This window comes from Sapajus apella, unplaced genomic scaffold (assembly GCF_009761245.1).
Source record: "Sapajus apella isolate SASKATOON/1434 unplaced genomic scaffold, GSC_monkey_1.0 scaffold18, whole genome shotgun sequence".
In the NCBI taxonomy this organism is placed as follows: Eukaryota; Metazoa; Chordata; class Mammalia; order Primates; family Cebidae; genus Sapajus; species Sapajus apella.
The window spans coordinates 16,550,886-16,574,766 of record NW_022436958.1 but is presented as its reverse complement, the minus strand read 5'-3'; the positions used below and the strand labels follow the sequence as shown (position 1 = coordinate 16,574,766).

The window sequence follows — 23,881 nt, the reverse complement described above, 5'->3', positions numbered from 1 at the left end:
GCTTCATAAGTTACTGTTGTATTCAGTGCCATATCCAGGATCTCAGGAATTGTCCTCTGTCCCCTGTTCTATAGTAATTCCTTCACAATATTCTGTAACCCATGCTCTACATTGAAGTTATAAAGTTAGCCAAATGTTTAAAATCCTATATACAATAATGGAAGAAATGAAGCAGAAAAACAGGAACACAAATGCCATAAGAAGGAAATGGGTAGAGGTTAGGGTTCTTCATTTTTGAAATTGATAAGGCTCTGGGCTAATATTTGACTTATTTTGTTCAAGATCTATTCCATGTTCCCTTGGCTTTCAACCAGAACTCTAACAAATATAGGGTTTTTTTAATCAACTAGGCTACCCAAAACTTCATTCCTGAGGGCTTTGAGCCTTTGCCAATGTAAAGTGTTATAATATTCCTCCAACTAAATATGAGAGTCTAACATGGAAACAACTCAGACCTTTATCCATATTCCTTCTGGCTTCCACTGTATTGCAGTAACTGGATTTCCCATTGGTGGGTGGATTATTAATCACTCAGAATACCCATTTTGCCTGTTTGTCTAGTAATATAAGGAACTTTAAATGGCCAAATGTAGTCTCAGCTTCAATTCAATAACAGCACTGTATGTAACCTTATGGAAGTATTTCTCCTTTGAGTACAAAAATAGGCTGCCTATGGATATGGGAAGAACATTTTTTATGAGTACGTTTTTGTGAGTAGAATTATTTGGCTAGAGGCTATCTTACATGGGGAACTTTAATAACATACAAGGCCACAGTAGTTAAAAGCCAGTGTCTTTGGCAGTACCTTGTGAGGCAGAGGTCCGTAGGGTACTGGCAGAGAGAAGTCTTGTTTAGCTAATAACTCTTTCCTTTGAGAAACAGCTCTTTCTACCAGGGCATTTTGGAGAATGAACACCACATCTTAGAACTCCAGGTAACCCTGTGACCTCAGCTGTCCATTCTGAAGCAGATGTTATCTGATTCACTTTGTCAACAACATAGATGAGGGTTTTTCAACTATGGGCACTATTGATATTTTGGACTGGATTATTCTCTCTGCTGGGGAACTGTCTTGTGCACTGTAGAATCTTTAGCAGTATCCCTGGCCTGTTGACTAGCTGCCAGTATCATCTCCCACTTGTAACCACCAAAAACATCTCAAAACATTGCTAAGTAATTAACTAAATTGCTATGTTTTGCCCCTGGAAGGCAAAATTGCCCTCAGTTAAGAAACACTGACAGAGAGGTGTCCTTTTAATTCCGTTGTCCTGAAGTTATGAGTAAGTTGTATGATCAGATTCCCATGCTGCTTCCTACTATCATGCAGCCTCTCTTCATTCAGCCCGCAGCCTGGCCTAATGAAGATTTGGTACAGATAATCAACTGATGTTGAAACTCAAGCCCAATTTATAGATGACTCTGTGTAATATGTTACTACCAGCCAGAAATGAGGTAGGGGGCATAAACCCCCAATCATAGGTGACAGCAAAGTTCAGTGAAAAGGAAAATCCTCCTAGGGAATTCAATATGAACTTTAAGCAGTTCATATTGTTGTCTCCTTGGCTAGAAGAAAGATGGTATGAAATAAGGATTATATATATTCGAGGAGAGTTAACTAGTAGTTTGGCTGGATTGCCAGAGACTTGACAAAGGACTGGTGTCAACTTAAGAAAGGTTGGGAAGGGATATATAGATGGATCTCTTTAAATGAACCCGGAAGTGAGAATATTTCTGAGCTTTGTGAATGCCCACAACAAAGCCTTCATTGTGAAAGAGGTTCTAAATAATCGGGTGGACAGCATAGCCTGTACTATAGATGGTGGTCTCCCTCTGTTAAGTCAATGCTTAATGGGAGCATAAAATGCCAGGATGGTGGGATATTCTTCAGATGGACCCCCACTTTCAGAGGCTTTCCTGGCTACTGCTGCCTTTCTATCTCTGCTGCCCCCTCCCACACCACCACCATCTTCTCTCCCTTTCCTTCTTTATGGCATCATATCTTGGGGGATGAGCCAGCTACCTGATAGCCAATTAATTGTATTAGACAAGGTAGCACTTTGTCGTTTTGTCCCCACTGGCAGACATATTATGGTCTTAGATCTGCTTTCCTTGCCTCTGGCAGCCCCACTATTTACTGCATAATTTATACATTATCTTGGATTCCCACTACATTGCTCTGGCCAAGGAACTCACTATCCAGAGGAGGTGAGACAACATGCTCAATTGCTCAATTCTTCTTCTTCTTTTTTTTTTTTGAGACAGCGTCTCATTGTCACCCAGGCTGGAGTGCAGGTGGAGTAGTATGATCTCAGCTCACTGCAACCTCTGCCTCCTGGGTTCAAAGGAGTCTGTCTCAGGCTTCCAAGTAGCTGAGATTACAGGCATATAATCTGGTGTATTTTGTATTTTTAGTAGAGATGGGTTTCACCATGTTGTCCAGGCTGGTATTGAACTCTTGGCCTCAAGTTACCTGACCGCCTCCACCTCCCAAAGTGCTGGGATTACAGGCATGAGCCACTATACCTGGCCATGCTCAATTCTTATTTTGTTGACTTCTCTTTTATAATGCACCTTAAATACTGAAATAATCTACTCAAGATTTAGTTATTATGCTAGCTGAGAGTTAACACTATGATGGCATCTTTCTGGATGCAACGTATGTTTTTATCCAAAAGCTGATTTTTGCTGTTTTCTCCCATGCCCATATTACATAGGTTCAAGAATCAAGACATTGTCAGATGTTTCTATTACACCCACTGACCCAGTAATAAAGTTTTTACTTTCTGTTCCGCTGACTCTGAACTCTGTTTTAAAGATTTTGGTACTTAAGGAGGGAGTTCAAAAAGAAAACTGGTTCAGAAGAACTGGAAGTTCAAACTGCCATCTGGTAGTTTTAGGTTCTGTATGCCACGGATAATCATGCAAAAAAGAGGGTCACCATATTAGTTGGGGTGTTTTAACATTACAATACAAATGCTGCCACATAATAAGCAAGGTAGAATATAAAAGGAAAATATATTTGTTCTCATACTGCCATATACAGTGGCAAAAGATGAACTAAGAGCTTAAATGTGTCAGAAATAAAGCTTTGGTTACTATATTAGGGAAGAAACGTAGTTAGCCAAGGTAGGAGCCAAAGCAAAGACAAAATAGAATATATGTATATAGAACGGAAGGTGTCATGACCAAGTGCTTGCTTAAATAAATAAGACGGTAACTTGATCTGTATTTTCTTGCTCTTATATATAAAGTGTATTTTAACACATTTCCCATCTTTTTGTCCTTTTTAAAAATATTGTTCTAGTTCACATAAAAAAATCAATGTCCTGTCTTAATTAGTATTAAAATGCTAGTATAATTTGAAGAATATCAATAAGAGTATGTGACAAAACTAGAAGGGACATAATCTGAAGGTCCTGGCTTTGGTATTGGATGTAGTACATAATGGCTACATTGTTACGTATGATACTGTTGTAAGTTTAAGGGTCAAAACAGAAGCTGACCAGCAAGCAGAGTGTACAGTGATTATTTGTATTCCTGGTTGTTTGATATCCATTCAAGCATCTTAAAAGAATTTCAGATGCTGTCTTCAATTAGAGAAGCCAAAGGAGTAGGCACACACACTGATTTTGGCCAATTGGGTACACTCTGCAAGGGTCCATCTGTATATATTATCCTGACCAGGCTATTCCCACTATCAGACAGTCCCTTTGCTTCATCCTCCTTGACTCGCTGGCACTTTCTAGGCTCCTGCCCACCAGTCCAAATTCCCTTTTCCTTAGTCAGATGGTGTGATGGTTAATATTAAGGGCCGACTTGATCGAAGGATGCAAATTATTGTTCCCGGGTGTGTCCATAAGGGTGTTGCCAAAGGAGATTAACATTTGAGTCAGTGGACTGGAAGAAGCAGACCCACTCACAATGTAGGTGAGCATCATCCCATCAACTGCCAGAGAGGCAAGAATAAAGCAGGCAGAAAGTGGAAGAAGCGGATTTGGTAAGTCTTCCAACCTTCATCTTTCTCCTGTGCTGGATGTTTCCTGCACTTGAACATCAGACTCCAAGTTCTTTGGCTTTTGGACTCTTAAACTTACACCAGTGGCTCTCAGGCCATCGGCCAGACTGCAGGCTGCACTGTTGGTTGCCCTTCCTTTGAGATTTTGGGACTCAGACTGAGCCACTGCTGGCTTCCTTGCTCCTCAACTTGCAGACGGCCTATTGTGGGACTTTACCTTGTGATCGTGTGAGTCAATTCTTCCTAATAAACTCCCAGCTGGGTGTGGTGGCTCACACCTGTAATCTCAGCGCTTTGGGAGTCCAAGGCAGGTGGATCACAAGGTCAGAAGTTCGAAACCAGCCTGACCAACGTGGTGAAACCCCATCTCTACTAAAAATGCAAAAAATTAGCCAGACATGGTGGCACACATTTGTAATCCCACCTACCTCAGGAGGCTGAGGGAGAATTGCTTGAATTCAGGAGGCAGAGATTGCAGTGAGACGAGATCTCGCCACTGCACTCCAGCCTGGGCAACAAAGCAAGACTCCGTCTCAATAAATAAATAAATAAATAAAAACTCCCTTTCATATATACGTCTATGTATCCTATTAGTTCTGTCCCTCTACAGAATCCTAATACAGATGGTTTCTGGCACTACATAACCAAGAGAATGGGCAGAAATGGGAAAACAGACAAAACCAGAAAATCTCTTTTTAAATTTGACTTACCAGAAGTCTCTCAATCATGTATTTTCAAGGAGACTACTTTTAGTATTGGCTATTGTCCCCACTTCTTCAGTGTGAATCTCCATTAATTGTATCCTTATCTTTCCTATTTCTAATCTTTCTTGAGTGTGTGGTGGGGGGCAGAGGTGTTACTCTGCTGCTTGTGCTTTTAATTAGTATTCGTAGCTCATTAGTTTTCAATCTTACGTTTGTCCTGATAAATATTTGAAGTTATAAATTACCTTTACAGTGTTTTATCTAGGTCCTACAAATTCTGGCATGTAGTATTCTTCCCATTTGACAGGTAAGGAAACAGCATTTCCCAGTTTCCTTAGCTGTCAAATGGGAAGAATAATACTTAACAAGTATTATTAAGTAACAGTTGTAGTTAAATCTCATTATTACCTTATATAACTAAAGAATCATAACTACAGTAGCATTCTTGTAACACTTAAAAAGGCAGAACTGAGTTTTGGGACATAAATAATAAATTTTTGATGAAACAGTAAGATTAATAAAAACTAGTTTAATTTATTCTAAAACATCTTTGAAAGTCCCTAAGACTAATCATTAGCCACAGGAATACTTATACCCTGTGCATCTTTCACAAGTAACTAAATGGAATACTGTAAGCTACACATAAAGAGATGAGATCATCTGAGTCAGTTTCATAACAGAGATGGATTCCAGCTGCTAGATAAGCTCATCTTGACTTGTTTTGTTGCAAATGACAAAAGCCAATGTTAACAGCAAAGGCCAAAAGAGAGAAACTTACTGACTTGTGTATCAAGAGTGGCAGCATTGCCACTGGGCTTCAGGGACCAGGGGAATGCCATTAGCAATATCCCTATCAACCTTATTCTTTTCCACTGAGCCTGGCTGGACTATGAGCTGCCAGCATTTCCTGGGCTTGTATTTTCCCAGCTTTGTCACATTTTAATTTCAACTTGAAAGATCCTGGGAAGAGACATACTTCACTTAAGTCATGTCTATTCTATTCATTGTAGCCAGGCAAGATGAGATTAGAACTAACTCAACTGGAGTTAGGTAACTACCTTGACTAACCACTCTGCTAATGAATGATTTATATTTGGACTCTAAGTCAGATTGGAGAGGAAGGTCATTTCCCAAAAATGGGGAGTAACAGTCCAGAAGAAATAGGATTACAAAGTATCTTACTAATACATCTCTCTCTATATGTATCTATATTAATATATATCTTGTACATATAGTCATGTTTGGCTTAACGACAGGCTTTTCTACTATGAGAAAAGCGTCATTGGGCAAATTCATCATTGTGTGAACAAAAGAGTGTACTTACACAAACTTAGGTGGTATAGCCTACTACACACCTAGGTTCAATGGTATAGCTTATTGCTCCTAGACTATAAACCTGAACTGCATGTTACCGTACTGAATATTGCAGGCAACTGTAACACAATGGTACTTGTGTCTAAACAGAGAAAAGGTACAGTAAAAAATACAGTATTATAATTTTATGGGGAAATTCACTGTCATGTATAGTTTGTTGTGACCAAAACATTGTTATATAGCACGTGACCATTGAGGGTCCACATATCTCTAGAGTCTACTGTTAATAATTTTCTTAGTCATTAGACACAAAGAAACTGGAGGGAGCTACTCACATTGGTGGTAGATGGGAATACAGAGGGATGGAGAGGAGATAAATTGATTCTGTTACTTGTACAGATCTCTGCAATGCAAGAGCCCTTTGGGGTTTAAGGGTGCAGGAGGCAGGCAGGAAGTGAATATAGACGCATTGCAACCACCACTCTGGTAGTAATACTTAAGCCATGGGATTGATATTTAGATATACACATACACACACACCCCACTTCGCATAATTTAAATTAGAGCAGTATTAGTCATTTCCAACCAAAGAGTTTTGAATAGTAAAAGAAATGCTAGACTTTTAGAAACGTTGTTTAGTCAGTAACAACATACAGCAGATAATAATGAAACACACTACACAAATTCATTTCCCACTTAGCCTGAATAATCAGTTTGACTACATAATGGATTCTTATTGTAAGTTTTCCTATGGCCAAGGACAACAGCTTTGTAAATAGTCTATCTTTCTAAAATTGAAGTGACTTTCTAAACATCTAAAGTGTTTAGTAATAGAAGGGAACAATTAAGGCTTAATTACTAAGAAAACAAAACATCACAATTAAAGAAGAATATTTAAATAGGAAAATTATAAAACTATATGAACTATATGTCATTTTTAATACATAGTATCAAAATACCTCTTCTACTTTGGTAACTAAATTTTTGAGATTAAGAACAAACTAGTTCAATCATTCTCACATACAAAAATTTCATGTTTATATTTATTAAAAACAAAATAATGCAAGTTCTATTGAAGTAACAATATATACACCAAGATAAATATTTGAAATTGTGGAAATAGAAATAGTAAAAACTTCAAATTTCTCAATATTTTAATGACTTAAATAATTTACCTTTTTTCAGGCATTTTTTTGGTATTAAAAAATACACATATTTAATTTTAAACTTAGGTCAATGTGCTTTTTTTTAAAAAAGAAAAACAATTAGTAAAAATGACAGGTACTAGGTTTGCACCAGCTAAAAAAATAATGTTTACAGTTGTCTAGATGCAATAATTTTAAAAACATACAAATTCAATATGTAGTATGAAAATACATTAAAAAACACATAAGGAACTGTGTCTCATAAAAAATATAAATGCAACTTCTATTACTTATATGAGTATCAAAAATTAAATATTGATTTAAAAGTAGCTTCTACAAAATGTTGGAGTGGTAGGCATTATTTGCTTCCTAAATATACAAATAAGTATTTCTAGCTCAACTCAACAGAAATATCAGTATTTCTTGGCAGAAAATGTAGTATATACATGAAAAGGCAAGCACTGTCCTGTATTCAAGTTTTTTAGTTTGATTTCCATTAAAATGTTTTCTACAGCTTGTAAGAACTACACATACAAAAGTAAAAAGATGAGGTAAACATCTTATACTGTGAAGAAAGTATTTAAAACTTAATACTCAGATATTCCCAATTAATCTGGTATCTTAATACTTCAGCTATTCTAGAACAATGCTTTAAAAGATCTTCCATAGTGATGATGATTGTGACACATATCTGAACTACATAATGAACAGCAGGCTTCTCAGTCTTCTGAGTAGACAATGATGCTCTTTCTTGTTATTACAAAACAATCACGATTAAGTGTTGCCAACAATATTGCTCCAGTGTGGGTTTACATGAGGCACCATGCTACAGTAAGAGCAGCTACAATGCCATTCAAAATTGCCATGCTATAGCCCATGTGGAACGAATGTCCAGTCAGTTTCCTAGAAAAAAAGAAAACCACAAATCAAAAGAGGAAAATGTAATGTGGTATAACAAAGACACCAAAAGTTTTCATCAAAAATACTTATGACCTTGGAATATATTTCCCAAATGTTGGCATATGAATACAAAACTTAAAAAAAGAATATTGGACATCTGAAGGATGAATAGTGGATAGATCTTATTAAATTCTGTGTCAAAACTGTACTGGTTAACAAATATAGTTGTTTCAATTTCATTACTGATAAGTAATGCTGAGTTTCATCCTGATATTTCTTTACTGTGTTTACTTGTCTGTGTGTGTAGCCATAACCTAATTCTAAGGTATAAGTCTTGTTATATTACAATATTACAAACATGTTCTTTCATTAATTAGTGGTGTGTTTCCCTGCTCTTTGTTCTTACTTTGATTTAACTTAAAATACATATTATTTCAAGTATTTCTTCTGTTTGTACCATTTTTAGGTTATATGAAGGAACTCCCTTTGTCTTTTATAGATATTTCAGCTATCAATCTAATGTTACTTAACTAAAGTGGTTTTCAATGAGTTCTTAATAATCAGCAAAGGCTCATCTCATTTTATGATTGCTAAGAGTGCCGACTAGTTTAATAACCCTTATGTGCATGGATATTCCCTGACATTTGTTTCCTTGATCTTGTAATAGTCTCACAATAGTTCTTCCCACTAACTGTATTGCAATAACACTATTTGCTTATCCAAATAAAAATGAGACATATTAAAAAGAAAAGAAGGTAGTATACAGTTAAGACTCTCTAGAAGGCAGAAGAGAATACTCTCCTTACTGGAGCAAGACAAACTGAGGACATACAGTAAGGAGCACTAGCAGAAGTAAAAGCCAGAAGACAAAAGCAGTAAGGGCCCTGGACTGAGAGGGTCATAATACCATATCTTCTCCTTTTCTAAGGAGTGGCCAAAGCCAAAGAAGTACTTAGTACTTAGCTCTGAATTAACACTTGAAGAGTACCTCATAACGATTCCAGTCGCACAATATCTGTGGCAGACAGTGAAGAAGGTACATTCTTCAAAGGACAACCCCTTGCATTCATCTGAAGCTACATAAGACCCTGATGCTGCCTGCCAGCCCCCTGTTTTGTTCCATGGGAGTTACTCTTTCCACTCAATTTCTTTACCCAACCAGGGCTAGTCTAAGAAGCTTCTCATGTGCTAATAAGGGTTAATCTACCTGGCTACATTACCTACCTACATCATAAAATAGGTACAATAAATGCTTTGTCTCTTTAAAAAACAAATTCCTCAAATATATATTGATCATTAGTGAACAGAAACCTAATCATAAAATTGAACAATCAGCATTATCATTCATCGTAAAATATTTAGTGATGATCCAAAAAACTTTTAAATTAATACAGTTGGTCTTCCGTATCAGTGGGTTCCACATCTGCAGATTGAACCAAGCAGGTAGAATATATTTGGGAAAAAAACATCGTATCAGTACAGAACATGTGTAGACTTTTTTCCCTTATCAATCCCTAAACAATACAACAATTATTTATATAACAGTTACATTATATTAGGTATAATATTATAAATAATCTAGAGATGTTTTAAAGTATATGAAAAATATGCTTAGGCTAGATGCAAATACTAAGCCATTTTGTATGAGACTTTTGAGTATCCTAAGATTTTGATACCTATGTGGAATCCTGGAACCAATCCCTCACAGATACAAAAGGATGACTGTACTCACCAAATGAAGTTAATCATCAAAAGATTTCCAGAGTTAATTTTTCTATTTTACTAGTTTGTGATCCTCACAATCCCGCAAAAATAGAAAACCTTTAAAGTTCAGTTTACTAAGCCGACAACTACAATGTGAGTATAATTGAGTTTTACTGAGATGTATATGCTCAAATGTTCAGTGACTTCCTTTCTAAGCAGGCAAAGCAATGCATTTTAATGGCAATGAAAAAATGCTCGGGAATAGTGGTTCCTAGTCTTTCTGTCCTCTCAGATGTACCACATCCCCACTGCGAACACTGTAGCGATTGTCACAGACTACTGCTAGGCAAAAGACTTAAATCTTTGAAGAATCACTTGCTTTAATTTAAAGTTTCTTTTCAAAATATTCACCATGATTTTCCTCTTTGGGGGAAGACACAGACAATCCCTGCAGGCTTTCTCTCTTGTGATTCTAATTGGTGATCTCTAAAGTCTGTTAATAAAGACAGAAGGAATTATGGTTCTCCTTTGTCAAAACTCATCCCTATAGAGGACTTGTTTAAAATTGACTCAAGTAAAATATTATCTTCAATTAATGTGTTTAATATCTTCAATAAATGATTATTAAATACAGTATCTACTTCATCCACTCTGTATACATGCATTTTACTTTTTAAATTAAAGCATACCAGTAAAATGCAAATATCTAACATGTGTACACACATCAATGAATTTTAACTGTGGTTGACTCTCATACACTCACTAACCACATCAAGATAGAGAACATTTCTGGCACTGCAAAAAGCTCCCTTTTAAATACTCAACTTAACCTCCAGATCTTGAGGTAACTGCAATATTGAGGGCTGTCGCCATTATCAGTTTCACTTGCTCTTGAAACTACATCAATATGACATCATATGGTATATATTTTTCTGTGTCCGGCTTCTTTTGCTCCAGGGCAGTATGGGCCATAGACTGAAAGGACCATAATACCCATATCCTCTCCTTCTTTCCTAAAGAGTGGCCAAAGCCAGAGAAGTACTTAGCTCTGAATTAACACTTGAAGAGCACCTTATAAGGATTCTACTTGCACAGTATCTGTGGCAGAGAATGGAGAAGGTACATTCTTCAAAGGACAACGCTATGCTTTCATCTGAAGCTACATAAGGCCCTGATGCTTCCTGATGGTCCCCTGTCTTTGTGAGACTCATCTGTGTTGTATGTAGTATTAGTTTGTTCTCTTTTACTGCAGTATATACCAAAACGTGCTTACTCATTTTACTACTGGTGGGCTTTTCCAATCTGGGGCTCCTATACATAGAGATACTATGAACATGTCTTTGGTAGGTGGTGGGCATCTGCACTTACTTCTCTTGGATAGATCCTAGGAGTAGAACTGCTGAGTTATAAGGTAGATATAAATTTGGCTTTAGTAGAAAGCATGAAACATTTTCCCAAAACAGTTGTCCCAATTTATACTTCCACCAGCAACATATGAGTTTAAGTTACCACATCATCATGAATACGTGGTATTATCAATGTTTTAAATTTTAACCATTTTAGTGGGTCTGCAGAGTATGTTTTAGTGGTTTTACTTTTCTGATGACTAATGTACTTACTGCCCACTCAGTCTCTTTTTTGATGTCTGTGCTCAAAACGTTTTCTCGTTTTTTCTATTGGTTTATAGAGTTCTTTACATATTCTAGATACAAATCCTTTGTTAAAGATATGTGTTGTGAATAATGTTTATGTAGTGGTTTTTTTTTTTTTTAAATCTTAATAAGATCTTTTGATGAACAGAAGTTCTAAATTTGAATGCAGTCCAATTAATATTTTTAAAAATAGCTAGTGCTTTTTTGGTGGCTTTTTCATTAAATATTTGACTATTCCAAGGTAATAAAGATAGTCTTTATCTTAATAAGGTTTTAGTTTTCTTCTTTTGACATTTAGAGCTATAATTCATCTCAAATTAATGTGTCTTTCTTGTGTTATAGGACAACTAAACACAAAAGAATGAATTTGGTCCTTTACCTTACACAATATACAAAATATACTCAAAATGGACCAAAGACCTAAATACAAGAACTAAGACTATAAAACTCTTAGAAGGAAACATAGGTGTAAATCTGCATGACCTTGAATTAAGCGACAGATTCTTAGATATGACAACAAAAGCACAAAAAACTGAAGAAAACAGATAAATTAGATATCATCTAATTAAAGACTTTTGTGCTTCCAAGAACATTATTAAGAAAGTGAAAACCCACAAAATGGATGTAAATATTTGCAAATCATACATCTTATATCTAAGATATAAAATAACTCTTATATAAGAGTCAAAAATAAAAAGATAAAAAGTCAAATTTTTAAAAGGGCAAAGGATCTGAATAGGCAATTATGCAAAGAAGATATACATACAAATACCCAGTAAGCACATGAAAAGCTGACGATGTTCAATATCGTTAGTTACATGGAAATGAAAATCAAAACCACAAGAGATACTATGTATCATACTCAACTTGGATGGTTATAATTTAGAAAAAGAAAAAGAAAACAAGTGTTGGTGACGATGTGGGGAAATCAGAAGTCTTATACATTGCTGGTGGGAATGTAAAATGATATAGCTGCTGTAGGAAACAAGTGGGAGGTTTCCTAAAAAGTTAAACATAGAGTTAACATATGGCCCAACAATTCCACTCTAGGTATAGCTCCAAGAAAACTGAAAACAAGTTCATACAAAAATCTGTATGTGAGTGTTCATAGCAGCATTATTCCTAATAATCAAAAAGTAGAACTACCCAAGTGTCCATCAACTGATGAATGGACAAAATAAAAAATCGTATATCCACACAGAAAATAATTCAGCCTTAAAAAGGAATGAAGTACTGACATATGCCACAATATGGATGAAACCTGAAAACAGTAAGCTAAGTGAAAGGAGTAAACACAAAAGACTACATTTAAAAAAAATCTGTATGACTCCATTTATATGAAATGTCCAGAACAGGCAAATCCATAGAGACAAAAAGCAGACCATGGGGTTTCCAGGGGCTAGAGGGAGGGGGAAATGGTGGAGTGATTGCTAATGGGTACGGGGTTTTTATTTTGTAGTGATAGAAATGTTCTAGAATTAGATAGCAGTGATGGTTGCTGAATATTGTTATTCAGTAGTTTTTACTGAAAATATTAAAAACTACTGAATCATTTTAAAAGAGCGAAGTTTTATGCTATGTAAATTATATTTCAATGAAAAAAAAAAAAAAAAAAAAAAAACTTTACTGTTAGACATTAAAAGAGGACCTGAATGAAGGGAGGTATCTACCATAACATGGGAATACTCAACATTGTAAAGGTGTCAATTCTTTCTTTTTAAAAACAAAACAAAACAAAAAACTGTAAATTCAATGAGATCTCAGTAGTAGTTCAATAGGATTTTTCTTGATAGAAAATTGACATTTTGATACTAAGTTCATCTGATACAATAAATGTGCAAAAAGAGTAAAGAAATATTTTAAAAATTCAAATTATAACCTAAAAGCAAAGTAATGTTAAAAAGAAGTAAACTAATACAGAAATAAAAAAGACACTGGAATAGACTACAGCATCTAAAACAAGATCTATGTTTCTAAGTGTATGTATGTGGGTAGTGGTGATGAGATGCTGACCAATGAGGCATTTTTAAGTCAGAGAAGCAAAATCTACAATTATTTCTTTACAGGGTCCTTCCTCCATATTCCTAGGAATCAGTTTTTTATTTAGCAATATAGGAGTAATCAAGATTCAGTTTATTTTCAAAAGAGCTGTCATATCTACATGGAGTAAAAAGAATGGTGGGTTCCTTTCAGTCCTCTGGTTTTATTTTTTTTGATACAGGGTCTCACTCTGTTGCCCAGGCAGGACTGCAGTGGTATGATCATGCCTCACTGCAGCCTCCACCTCTCGGGGATCTGGTAATCCTCCCACTTCAGCCTCCCAAGTGGCTGGTGAGGAAGGAGAATAGAGTCTGGAGGCAGGGAATCTAAGGACAATCTGCAGTAACTTCCTAAAAGAGAAAACACCAAGGTCTGGGGGCAGGAAATCTAAGGCCAATTCATGATAATTTCCTAAAGTTCAATCAAAGGGAAAACACCTATGTCTAGGGCAGGAAACCTAAAGCCAATTAACACACGCTTCTTAAAGCTAAACCGAAAGGAAAAACTCCATCTCCCCACACCAGAGTAACAAAGGATCAAAGGCTGTTCTCCCTACAACCCTCCCACTTTCATTACATCTCAGATGGAAAGGGCAAACGCCCTGTCACCTCACCCTTTAATTATCAACAGACCAAATTCTTCATCCATGTAAGGGACAGATGATAGGGGCCTCAAAAGGAGTACTTAAAACCAAGAAAACTTTGTAACCCGGCCCTTGAGCCGCTTGCTTGGGCCCAATTCCACTCCATGGAGTGCTTCTCTCGCTTTAATAAATCCCTGCTGTCATTGCTTCATTAATGTACTCTGTTCCTTTGAGCGTTCTGTTCGATTTGTTCAAAACGCCAAGGACCTGGACAACTCACTCAGGGCCTTCTTCCTTCCAGTAACATTGGTACTACAGGCACGCGCCACCAAACCTGGCTAATATTTTGTAGAGATGGGGTTTTGCCACGTTGCCCAGGCTTGGTTTCGGTTTTGCTCAGTTTCATCATGGAATCTACTAAGGATTCCAAAACGGTTCTTATTATTGCAAGTCATGACTTTTATTTCCATACTCTGAAGCAGGAAAACATTGTTAGGCAAATGGTAACTGAGGGTAGAGGGGTTTGAAAAGACAGAATAGAGAATATATAATTTTTGTTCATTGGTTCTTCTACAATTTCATGAAGAGAAAGATAAAGAATAGGAAAGGACCTAATCTCAGAAGAATAAGGCTGATTAGGAGAAGCAACTTACCTTTATTATGTAATTTAGATCAATAAAACCAAATGATATAATTTCTGAAATCCTGTGTAATAGTCTAACGTGGTGGGAATATAAATTAATACAGCCATTATGAAAAATAGTATGAAGGTTTCTCAAGAGTCCAAAAATGGAACTACCATATAATCCAGCAATTCCATTACTGGTATTTATCCAAAGTATATTGAAGAGATATGTGTACCCCATGTTTACTGCAGCACTATTCACAATAGTCAAGATACGGAATCAATCTAAGCATCCATCAATGGATAAATGGATATAGAAAATGTGGTACACATACACAACAGAATACTATTCAGCCATTAAAAAGAACAAAATACTGTCATTTCTGGCAACATGGATGAGTCTGGGGGACATTAAGTGAAATAAGTCAGGTATAAGAAGATAAATATTGCATGTCCTCACATGTGGAAGCTCAAAAAAATTGAGCTCATGAAAGTATAGAGTAGAACTGTGGTTATGAGAGGTTGAGAAGGGTGGTAGGGTAGCAGGGGAAGAAACAGCAGTGGGTGGGGTTGGGGAGGACAGCAGGAGGTTAATGAATACAAAATTACAATCAGACAGGAGAAATGACTTCTAATGTTCTATAGCACTTTAAGGTAAATATGGTTAACAATAGCTTATTGCGTATTTTCAAAAAGCTTTAAGAGAAGATTTTGAATGCTTACAACACAAGGAAATGATAAATGTTTTCATTGATGGTTATGCTAATTAGTCTGATTTGATCATTATACATTGTATCAAAATATCACTCTGTATTCCACTAATGAATATGATTGTTATATGTCAACTAAAAATAAAAAGAGTCAAACATGGGAAACTTGATCTGATAAAAAATAAAAAATTTCCATTCAAGTAAAACTACAGCATTACTTATTATTGATACTGCCAAGCTTCAAAAGTGGGTAACGGGTAAGACTGCACTACTGAATGAAGTAAAAGAAAAAAACAAACAAGAACAAATCCTATGGTTTCATGGCAACATAATAGAAATGTTTCACTTTGAAGATCTTCCATTTTACTTCAAAATTTACAAGGCCTAAAATTTTTTTGAAAATTGTATGACTTTGTGGAGATGTTACTGCAATTATTATTTGCATATAAGAATGTGACAGAGGTTGAAAGCAATTCACGAAAAATCTAAGTTGCTGACATTTTCTCCATGTACTTAAATACACTGTACAGATGAATTTGCCTAAAACATTCCTTTGCTTAAAATGCTTTTGTGTTAACTGGATATAAAATGTAAGTGAGCAGAGCAAACAGTATTATTAACAAGGTTAAGTTTCCTTAATAAGTTTTGATCCAGGTTTTAAAAGGTACAGCAATGAATTGACAGACAAAAGAGGGTGTAAAGGGAAAAGGAACAGAACCAAAAGTGGAACTCCAACTTAAGATTTCATGCTTATCAGGAGAAAAACAGGACCAGATGAACTTAAGGTCCCTTTAAGTTCTACATTTCTTTCTTTCTTTCTTTCCTTTTTTTTGAGACAGAGTCTTGCTCTGTCACCCAGTTTGAAGGTTAGTTCAACGCCTTTCAGGCTCAAACTATTCTTATGCCTGCCAAGTAGCTGGAATCACAGGCACGTGCACCACCATGCTCAGCTAATTTTTGTATGTTTAGTAGGGATGAGGTTTCACCATGTTGGCCAGGCTGGTCTGGAACTCCTAACCTCAGGTGATCCATCTAGCACTCCCAAAGTGCTGGGATTACAGGTGTGAGTGAGCCACAGTGCTCAGTCCCAGTTCTACATTTCTGTAAGTATTCCAGGTAGCAAGAAATAATCTTAAAAATACCTCATAGAGACTATGTATAGTTTTTTTACCCTACCTATTAAAATACGCTATTGGTCAACATTATCTGTACTTAAAACTTGAACAATGATGCAGAGGATATAGCTACATAAATATTTTAGTCCCAAAGAGTCATTTAAGGAGACTTATCTATGCTGAAAATCAATCGATATAATTTAACCTACTACTTCAACACTGTAACATGTGACCGTTCACCTGATTACATGAAAGAATAAGTAGTAAAAAAACCAGCATACTCAATGCCAAAATGAGAATGCTTCTTCAAGTAAAAGTTAGGATTCCTAAATGTGGATTTTATTATGCTGATATAAAGTTTTTTTATACTGCAGTACATTTCTGAAATCAAAATGAAAATAAAAATATTATTCAATAAGTCTAAAATGCCATTGGAAATGTAGTTACAAAGAAAGGCTCATTACAACAAATCTACTTCCATATCCTAGAAGATAAGCTATATAGAAGTATGATCTTTTTCTGGTTCTAGAGAATTCCTTTCAATATGAAAAAATTCTACAATGAAGTACTTATGTGGTCTCTGATAGTGGTTAAGAGTTCAAGCTCTGTGATTAGATAAACACAGGTCTGAGTGCCAGCCTTACCTCTTAAAAGGAGTATGAAGATAGCAACATTGTTTGACCTCTTTGACCTTCAATTTCCTTCTCCATACAATGGAATCAAAAATAGAATCCACACTTACAAAGTTGTGATGATCAGGCAGTCTGGCACATAGTAAATGATCAATATATCTTAGCTATATAGTGAAGAAACTTAGCTACAGAAGAGATTTTTAAAAATTCTTCTGATCATCTACTTAGATTCTCCCTTCCAAGTTAAACACCTAAACCTAAACTTGCTTTAAAACCAAAACAAAGAAACAAACAATAGTAGTATAAAAGCAAACCCAATAAGTAGATGTAAGAAATAAATGGGAGAATTCTCTCTCTCTTTCCCTCTCTCTCTCCCTCTCGCTCTCTCTCTCATGTGTGTGTTTCTGCTTGATATTGCCCTCTTTCTACATAACGACTTCTCCTTTTATAATTCACTAGAGAACTCAGACTTCCATTATTTATATCTAGATTTTGTTCTGTGGAAATATAATGTCTAGTAATATATTTACATTAATATTAAATAGTAACTTGTAAAGTGAATATATTATAAAAGAATTACATTTTAATTATTTTCATTTTTCAGGAATTGAATACATTTAAAATATAAAATTCAAATGAGTTCAATGACTTTGGCAATTTAAGTGACTATATTCTCATATTTTGAACCACAAATTAAAGCACTGAATAAGCAACTTCTAAAAATTCCAAACAAATTGACTTAAAAGAAAAAGTTAAGAGACAGAATAACAGAATTGTGCAGGTCTCTTGTCATGTTTCAGGCTGTTTACTGTTTTTATGCTAGCCTTGGTTGATCTGAACAGAATCTTCACACCACGGTGCTAAATACTACTTCACTGTCTTAGAATCATTGTTCCATGCCATATTTATTCCTATATTTTCTTTCCCTCACAGGTATTCCCACATGTCAGAGATGCTTTTTTGACAGAACTCTTGTAATTTAAAATAATAACTTCATTTCCAGCTAATACTGCTTTAAGCAGAAAGCTCTCTGTGCTTGCCAGAATCAGAAGTTATATTAAAGGCTCATATTAAAACCCAACTGGCTATTTGTTTCTGTGTCTGACTGCTCAGAGGGAGAAAGGATGAGCTAGTTGGTACTAATCTATTCCACTTTTTCACACATCTGAGGCTGCCTTTGATTTCTCATTCTATCCCTAGCCCAGGAATCTACAATTCCTCAAAGCGTTTAAGTTGTATAAGCTCTGTTTGGAGTAACTACCAGTTAGTTCTTTATCTGGAATCAAAAGATCTTAACACTAAACCTGAAACTTGAAAAAAAAAATACCAACCACCACCATATTTTATTAACTCACAAAGCATTTCCTTTTTAGAAACATAAAACCATATAAGCTTTTTTGTACCCTTTTGTCCTAAAAATTACTTGTGAGAAATTGCTGAAAAGCAGACAAGGTTGTGTGTATTTCAATGAATTCAACTATTGTTATTTAAGAAATCAGGGTTAGAATTTTAAAGAGAATGCTTTCCTAATTTTACTTCTTTGCTACATCTCTCATTAAGGAAAAAATAACACAGGACATTTGCCCCTTACTTTTTACTATAAAGTTCTTTATAACTTCCTCAATTCCCTTTTCATTCACCAAGATTTACAGAATGCTCGGTATCAGGTATTAAATTACATACGAGAGATAGATTACGAGCTCACGCCAGTAATCCCAACACTTCGGAAGGCCAAGGCAGGAGGATTTCTTGAGGTTAGGGGTTCCAGACCAGTCTGAGCATATAGGGAGATTTTGTTTCTACAGAAAAATCTGGGTCAGGCGTGCTGGCTCATGCCTGCAATCCCAGCACTTTGGGAGGCCAAGGCGGGCGGATCACCTGAGGCCAGGAGTTTGAGACCAGTCTAGCCAACATGGTAAAACCCCGACACCACTAACAATACAGAAAATTAGCTGGGTGTGGTGTCTCATGCCTGTAACCCCAGCTACTCTGGAGGCTGAGGCAGAACTGCTTGAGCCCAAGGGGAGGAGGTTGCCGTGAGCTGAGATCATGCGCACTGCACTCCAGCCTGGGTGACAGAGCAAGACTCTATCTCAAACCATAAATAAATAAATAAATAAATAAATAAATAAATAAATAAATAAATAAATAAATAAAAAGAGAAAGAAATGAGTAGGAGTCAGTGCTGCCTTAGAGATAACAGAATCTAGTGACATAGTAGATTAAGTATTAAAGTTTTGCAGGCAGTATTACTGGAACATAAAGGAGCCATTCAGCAGAAGCAGAGAAAAAATTTCAAAGAAGAGCTAAAACCTGACCTAAAATCGAGTATGAGAGATTTAGTGTTCTAAATACATAACAATATGCACAGAAGCAAGAGGCAATGGAGAGTATAGGAAGGTCAATAGTTTAATATGATCAGAATGAAAGACCTAGAAAGCTCTCTCTTCACTAGCATTTAGTCATGATTGTAGTATTTACAGAACTATTTTAAACTACCAGAAAATCTAATTCTCAATCTTTAAAATGAGAATAATAATTCCTTTCATTAGCATTCTTATGAAAACTAAATGAGATAATATTAACAAGTACTTGTTGGCTTGGTATGGTGGCTCATGCCTGTAATCCCAGAGGCTTGGGAGGCTAAGGCAGGAGGATTGCTTGAGCTTAGCAGTTTAAGACCAGCCTGGGCAACATAGCGAGACCCTATCTCTACAAAATAAAAATAAAAAATTTAGCCAGGCATGGCAGCACTCGCTTGTAGTCCCAGCTACTTGGGAGGCAGAGGCAGGAGGACTGCTTGAGCCTAGGCAGTTGAGGCTGCAGTGAGCCATGACTGTGCCACTCTGCACTTCAGCCCAGGGCAACAAAGCAAAACCCTGTCTAAAAAAGATGAACATATAGGAAAAAATCTTGGGATAAATAACAATTATCCAAGGAAAGATAACTGGCAACCTGTGGTAGGCCATGGTCAGATGTCCAGCTCAAAAAACCTTAAGAAAAGCTCTGACTGACACTGTGTCTGCTTTATTATCTGACATATCTATTGCTTTAACTAGTAAACTTATACTTATTGCCTATGAGGGTAGTACTATTGTTTTTACTCTATTTTAGAGATGGAAGAAGTTATAGTTCAGATACACTAACAGATTTGCTCAACTGTCCTTCTGGTAGGGTAGTCTGCATTTAGAAGCTACCTCTCCTGACTTCAAGACCCTTTTTAATTGTATCAGGCTGTCTAGTAATTTATAGATTGTTAACTACTCAAAAAGGGTTCCAACAAAATCGGCAAGCACTATCTTTCAGGTATTTCTTATCAGTATTGCTCTGGGTATATGGACACTTGTGCCTTTTCAGCCACTCGTGTATAGCACTGTAAATTGCATAAGCACGAGCAGCCGGGCACGGTGGCTCATGTTCGTAAACCCAGCACTTTGAGAGGCCGAGCGAACCCAGGAGTTCATGACCAGCTTGGGCAACATGGCGAAACCCTGTCTCTGTAAAAAGTACAAAAATTAGCCAGACGTGGTGGCGCATGTCTTTGGTCCCAGCTACTCAGAAGTCTGAGGTGGGAGGATCACTTGAGCCCAGGAGGCAAAGGTTGCAGTCAGCCAAGATCATGCCACTTCACTCTAGCCTGGGCAACAATGTGAGAATCTGTCTTAAAAAAAAAAAAAAAATATGTACAAAGCAAACACTCATTTGCTCTATCACTTTATAAAAACAACAAAACCAATAGTTAATACAATTTCTTAGAGGATTTTGTTACATCTATGATTTAAAACAGTAAGGAAATATATCTTACAAGATATGCATGTATTTTAACCCTTTACTTCAAGAAGCTGCAGTGCAATGCCATCAATATATTCATTAATAGTGACAGCATTGTAACTGATGGCTCTGAATAGTCCCTAAATAATGAGATTTCATGATGCTCAAATATTAAGCCCAAGTTCTTCATCCACCTCTTTTGTCAGCAGCTTTTCTCTCCTACTGCAATTAGCCATCTGACATCTGTTTCATTAGTTCATGGCAAAAAAGAATCTGATTTGACAAAGAGGCAGCTCTCCAAAATATGTATGAAAGAGTAGTAGAGTCAGTTCATTTTACCCAATGTTAAATCTAGTATGCTTGGAAAAGAAACTTCTAATTTGAATACTAAATAACCCACTGCTTTTGACTTCCAAGACTTATATATCTGCCCAAGTTAAAAACCTGTAACACTTGTGTATTATTTTATGCTAAAGATGTCCACAGATACTTATTTCCAAGGAGGAAAAGTCAATTTTTGTATTTAGTTATGAGGATAGGCTAACTGTATTAAAATCAAGTGCTGCTGGAAATTTCAAATTTCAAGCAAGTCAAACAAAACTTGTTCCCTTTTCTTAAATTGCGTATTATAATTTAACTGTTTTATTTGTTCTCTATTTCCTTAACCCTCAATGTGGAGAAGTTAGAGAAAACCCTAATAACAATATTTTAAAGACCCAAACTAATGTTGAATAGAAAAATAACATTATAAAACAGCCTGCCATTCCTGAATCCTGAATGTTCCAGGAAATTCACATGTCAAAATATTTTACTATCTGCTGCCCCCACTACAGTTAACAACACGCTCTCGCATACAAATGTTAGCATCTAATTACATACAAACACTTTACATAGGAAGTAACACATGTAAAGGAGTAACAGATCATGTTACCCTCTAAAATAGTTACTAAAAACAATTTACCAAAAATCAATTCAAACAAAAATCAACTTGTTTTCTTTTCTTTCTCACTTATAATTTATTCTACAGATTCCAAATTGCATTGTAAGGCAATATAATTATTTTAAACAGGATGCATATAAATAATGTTACATTAAATAAAAATTAAATTAAAAGCATGTTTTCTAAAATTAAGTGTCTGGATACTTATCAAACGTCATTTGTGGTTGGGAGAAGAAACAAAGATGGATAACTCATAGTGATCAGACAACAAAGATTGATAGCATGAGGAAAGCAGCATATATCCTCTGATTTGCATATTAACTATGAAATAATTCAAATTGCCAATCTAATTTCATAGATTATATTTTCAGCAGGAATTTGTGAAAAAGACACCACTCTTTTCCTTAGCATATGCCTAGAAATCATGATATAATGCTAATAACTGTGAAGTTCCCTGCATTTTCTGCATTTTAAACCTGAATCCTATATCAAATAAGCCATAAATACAACCATTAATACATCTAAAGAGGAGATGTACAGAAGTCAATTGAAGATTCTTAAGGACTGAGACATGCTCCAAAAACTACAATGCTGTGACTCCAATGATTTTGGACATGCTATTTCTATAGCATTTCTCAACACAGAGAGAAAATCATTTAAAATAACTTTCTCATTAGGTGATTTAACAATCCAAGCTTTGAATTCAGATATACAATTCACCAGAAATCTTACTTTGATATACCTTTGATCAGCATAAGCTTGTAATCTGAAATTTCCAGCAGTACTTTATTTCCATTTATAGAGTCGGCTTACCCTCATAACTTTAAATATAAGCATTTTTTTTTCCTCCTTGGAAATAAATATCTGTAGATATCTTAAATAAAATAATAGTCCTATTAATAAAATAATAGTTCTATTAAGGAACTTCTCTGGCACAGCAACTCCCTCCACAATGATTTCAGCTACAGAAATCATCAGATGCTAGGGGCGCTTGCCACTTCACTCTATGTTTAGGTTATACAAATTAATGGGATTTAAAATTTAATAAACCAACTTTACTTGCCAAGATTGACTTATTTTGGAATCCACAAGTTGTTTTATATTCCTACAATGTTAATGTCCTAGTGTGAAGGTTATTGGAGTATATGCTGTTAAATTTGACGTTTGATCTAAATAATGAACATTTTTTCATGTCAGCAATAAGACTCATAGCTTACGTTACCATTTTTCCACTAAACTTATTACTACAGAGTAACAATCATATCCTAGATGCGACATTATCAGAATGGTTTTTACTCCAGCACACTGAATAACCATTAACCTGCAGCTATATCCTTTCACCACTAGATGAAGCTTGAGTACAGGTGATGTGAAATGTGGAGTGCAGTCTTAAAGTGGAGTACAGGTCGCTAGGAGAAAACAATGGGAGAAGACAGAAGTCTGATGTAAAGAACAGATTTTGATTAAGCAATATTGTGGAGGCAAAACTGCCACATAGCAAAAGCTCAGAGTATCTGCTAATTGTCAATAAAATGATGCTGTTCCAATTAGTGAAATTTCTCCTACTGATATATTTCATAATGCAGAGGAGATGGCTAGCTGCTATGGTGAATAAAAATAAACATAGAGTCAGTTACAAACTATGTTACCTGCAGATTACTTGACTTTGTGCCAGTGCCTTAAACTTCTGAGACTCAGCTTCTTCATCTATTAAAAAATGAAAACACTAGACGAGTAATCACACCCATGAGATGGGTAGCTTAGGAGGGCTAAGTTACCTTTTAACTTAGTGAAGTTTACAAATGGATGGAACAATCTTTCCAAAAAATATGCCTGTTGAAGTCCATTAAGTACCTATCTGGAAATTTACCTTGCAAGTTCTCTATATTTCCTAAAAGTCTTGTGCTTATGTAAAAGTGAAAGTTTTTAAGATTTATCTAATAAATATATAATGGTAAACATGAAAAAAATTTAATATAAGAAAATGATTTTATTAATCTCAATCTCTTATGAATTATAGATGCAAATTGC

At 35.7% G+C, this 23,881-nt stretch overlaps 1 protein-coding gene across 3 annotated transcripts in view; it reads right to left on the bottom strand.

Moving 5' to 3' along the window:
* Window positions 1-7,058: 7,058 nt before the first annotated feature.
* The window catches only part of ARL6IP6 (ADP ribosylation factor like GTPase 6 interacting protein 6), a 39,800-nt gene continuing 22,977 nt past the window's right edge, over window positions 7,059-23,881 (bottom strand). Inside the window, exons 4-5 of one of the 3 annotated variants that reach the window (XR_004271239.1) lie at window positions 23,500-23,557; window positions 7,959-8,081 (exon numbers count right to left, since the gene is read on the bottom strand). Coding sequence is in view for 2 of the 3 variants with exons in the window: in XM_032286276.1 (XP_032142167.1) it covers window positions 7,988-8,081 (94 nt within the window). In the remaining variant the exon portion in view is untranslated. Of the gene's footprint in view, window positions 8,082-20,789; window positions 23,260-23,499; window positions 23,558-23,881 lie in introns of those variants that run through there. The other 2 variants (XM_032286276.1, XM_032286278.1) reach the window with 2 other exon arrangements.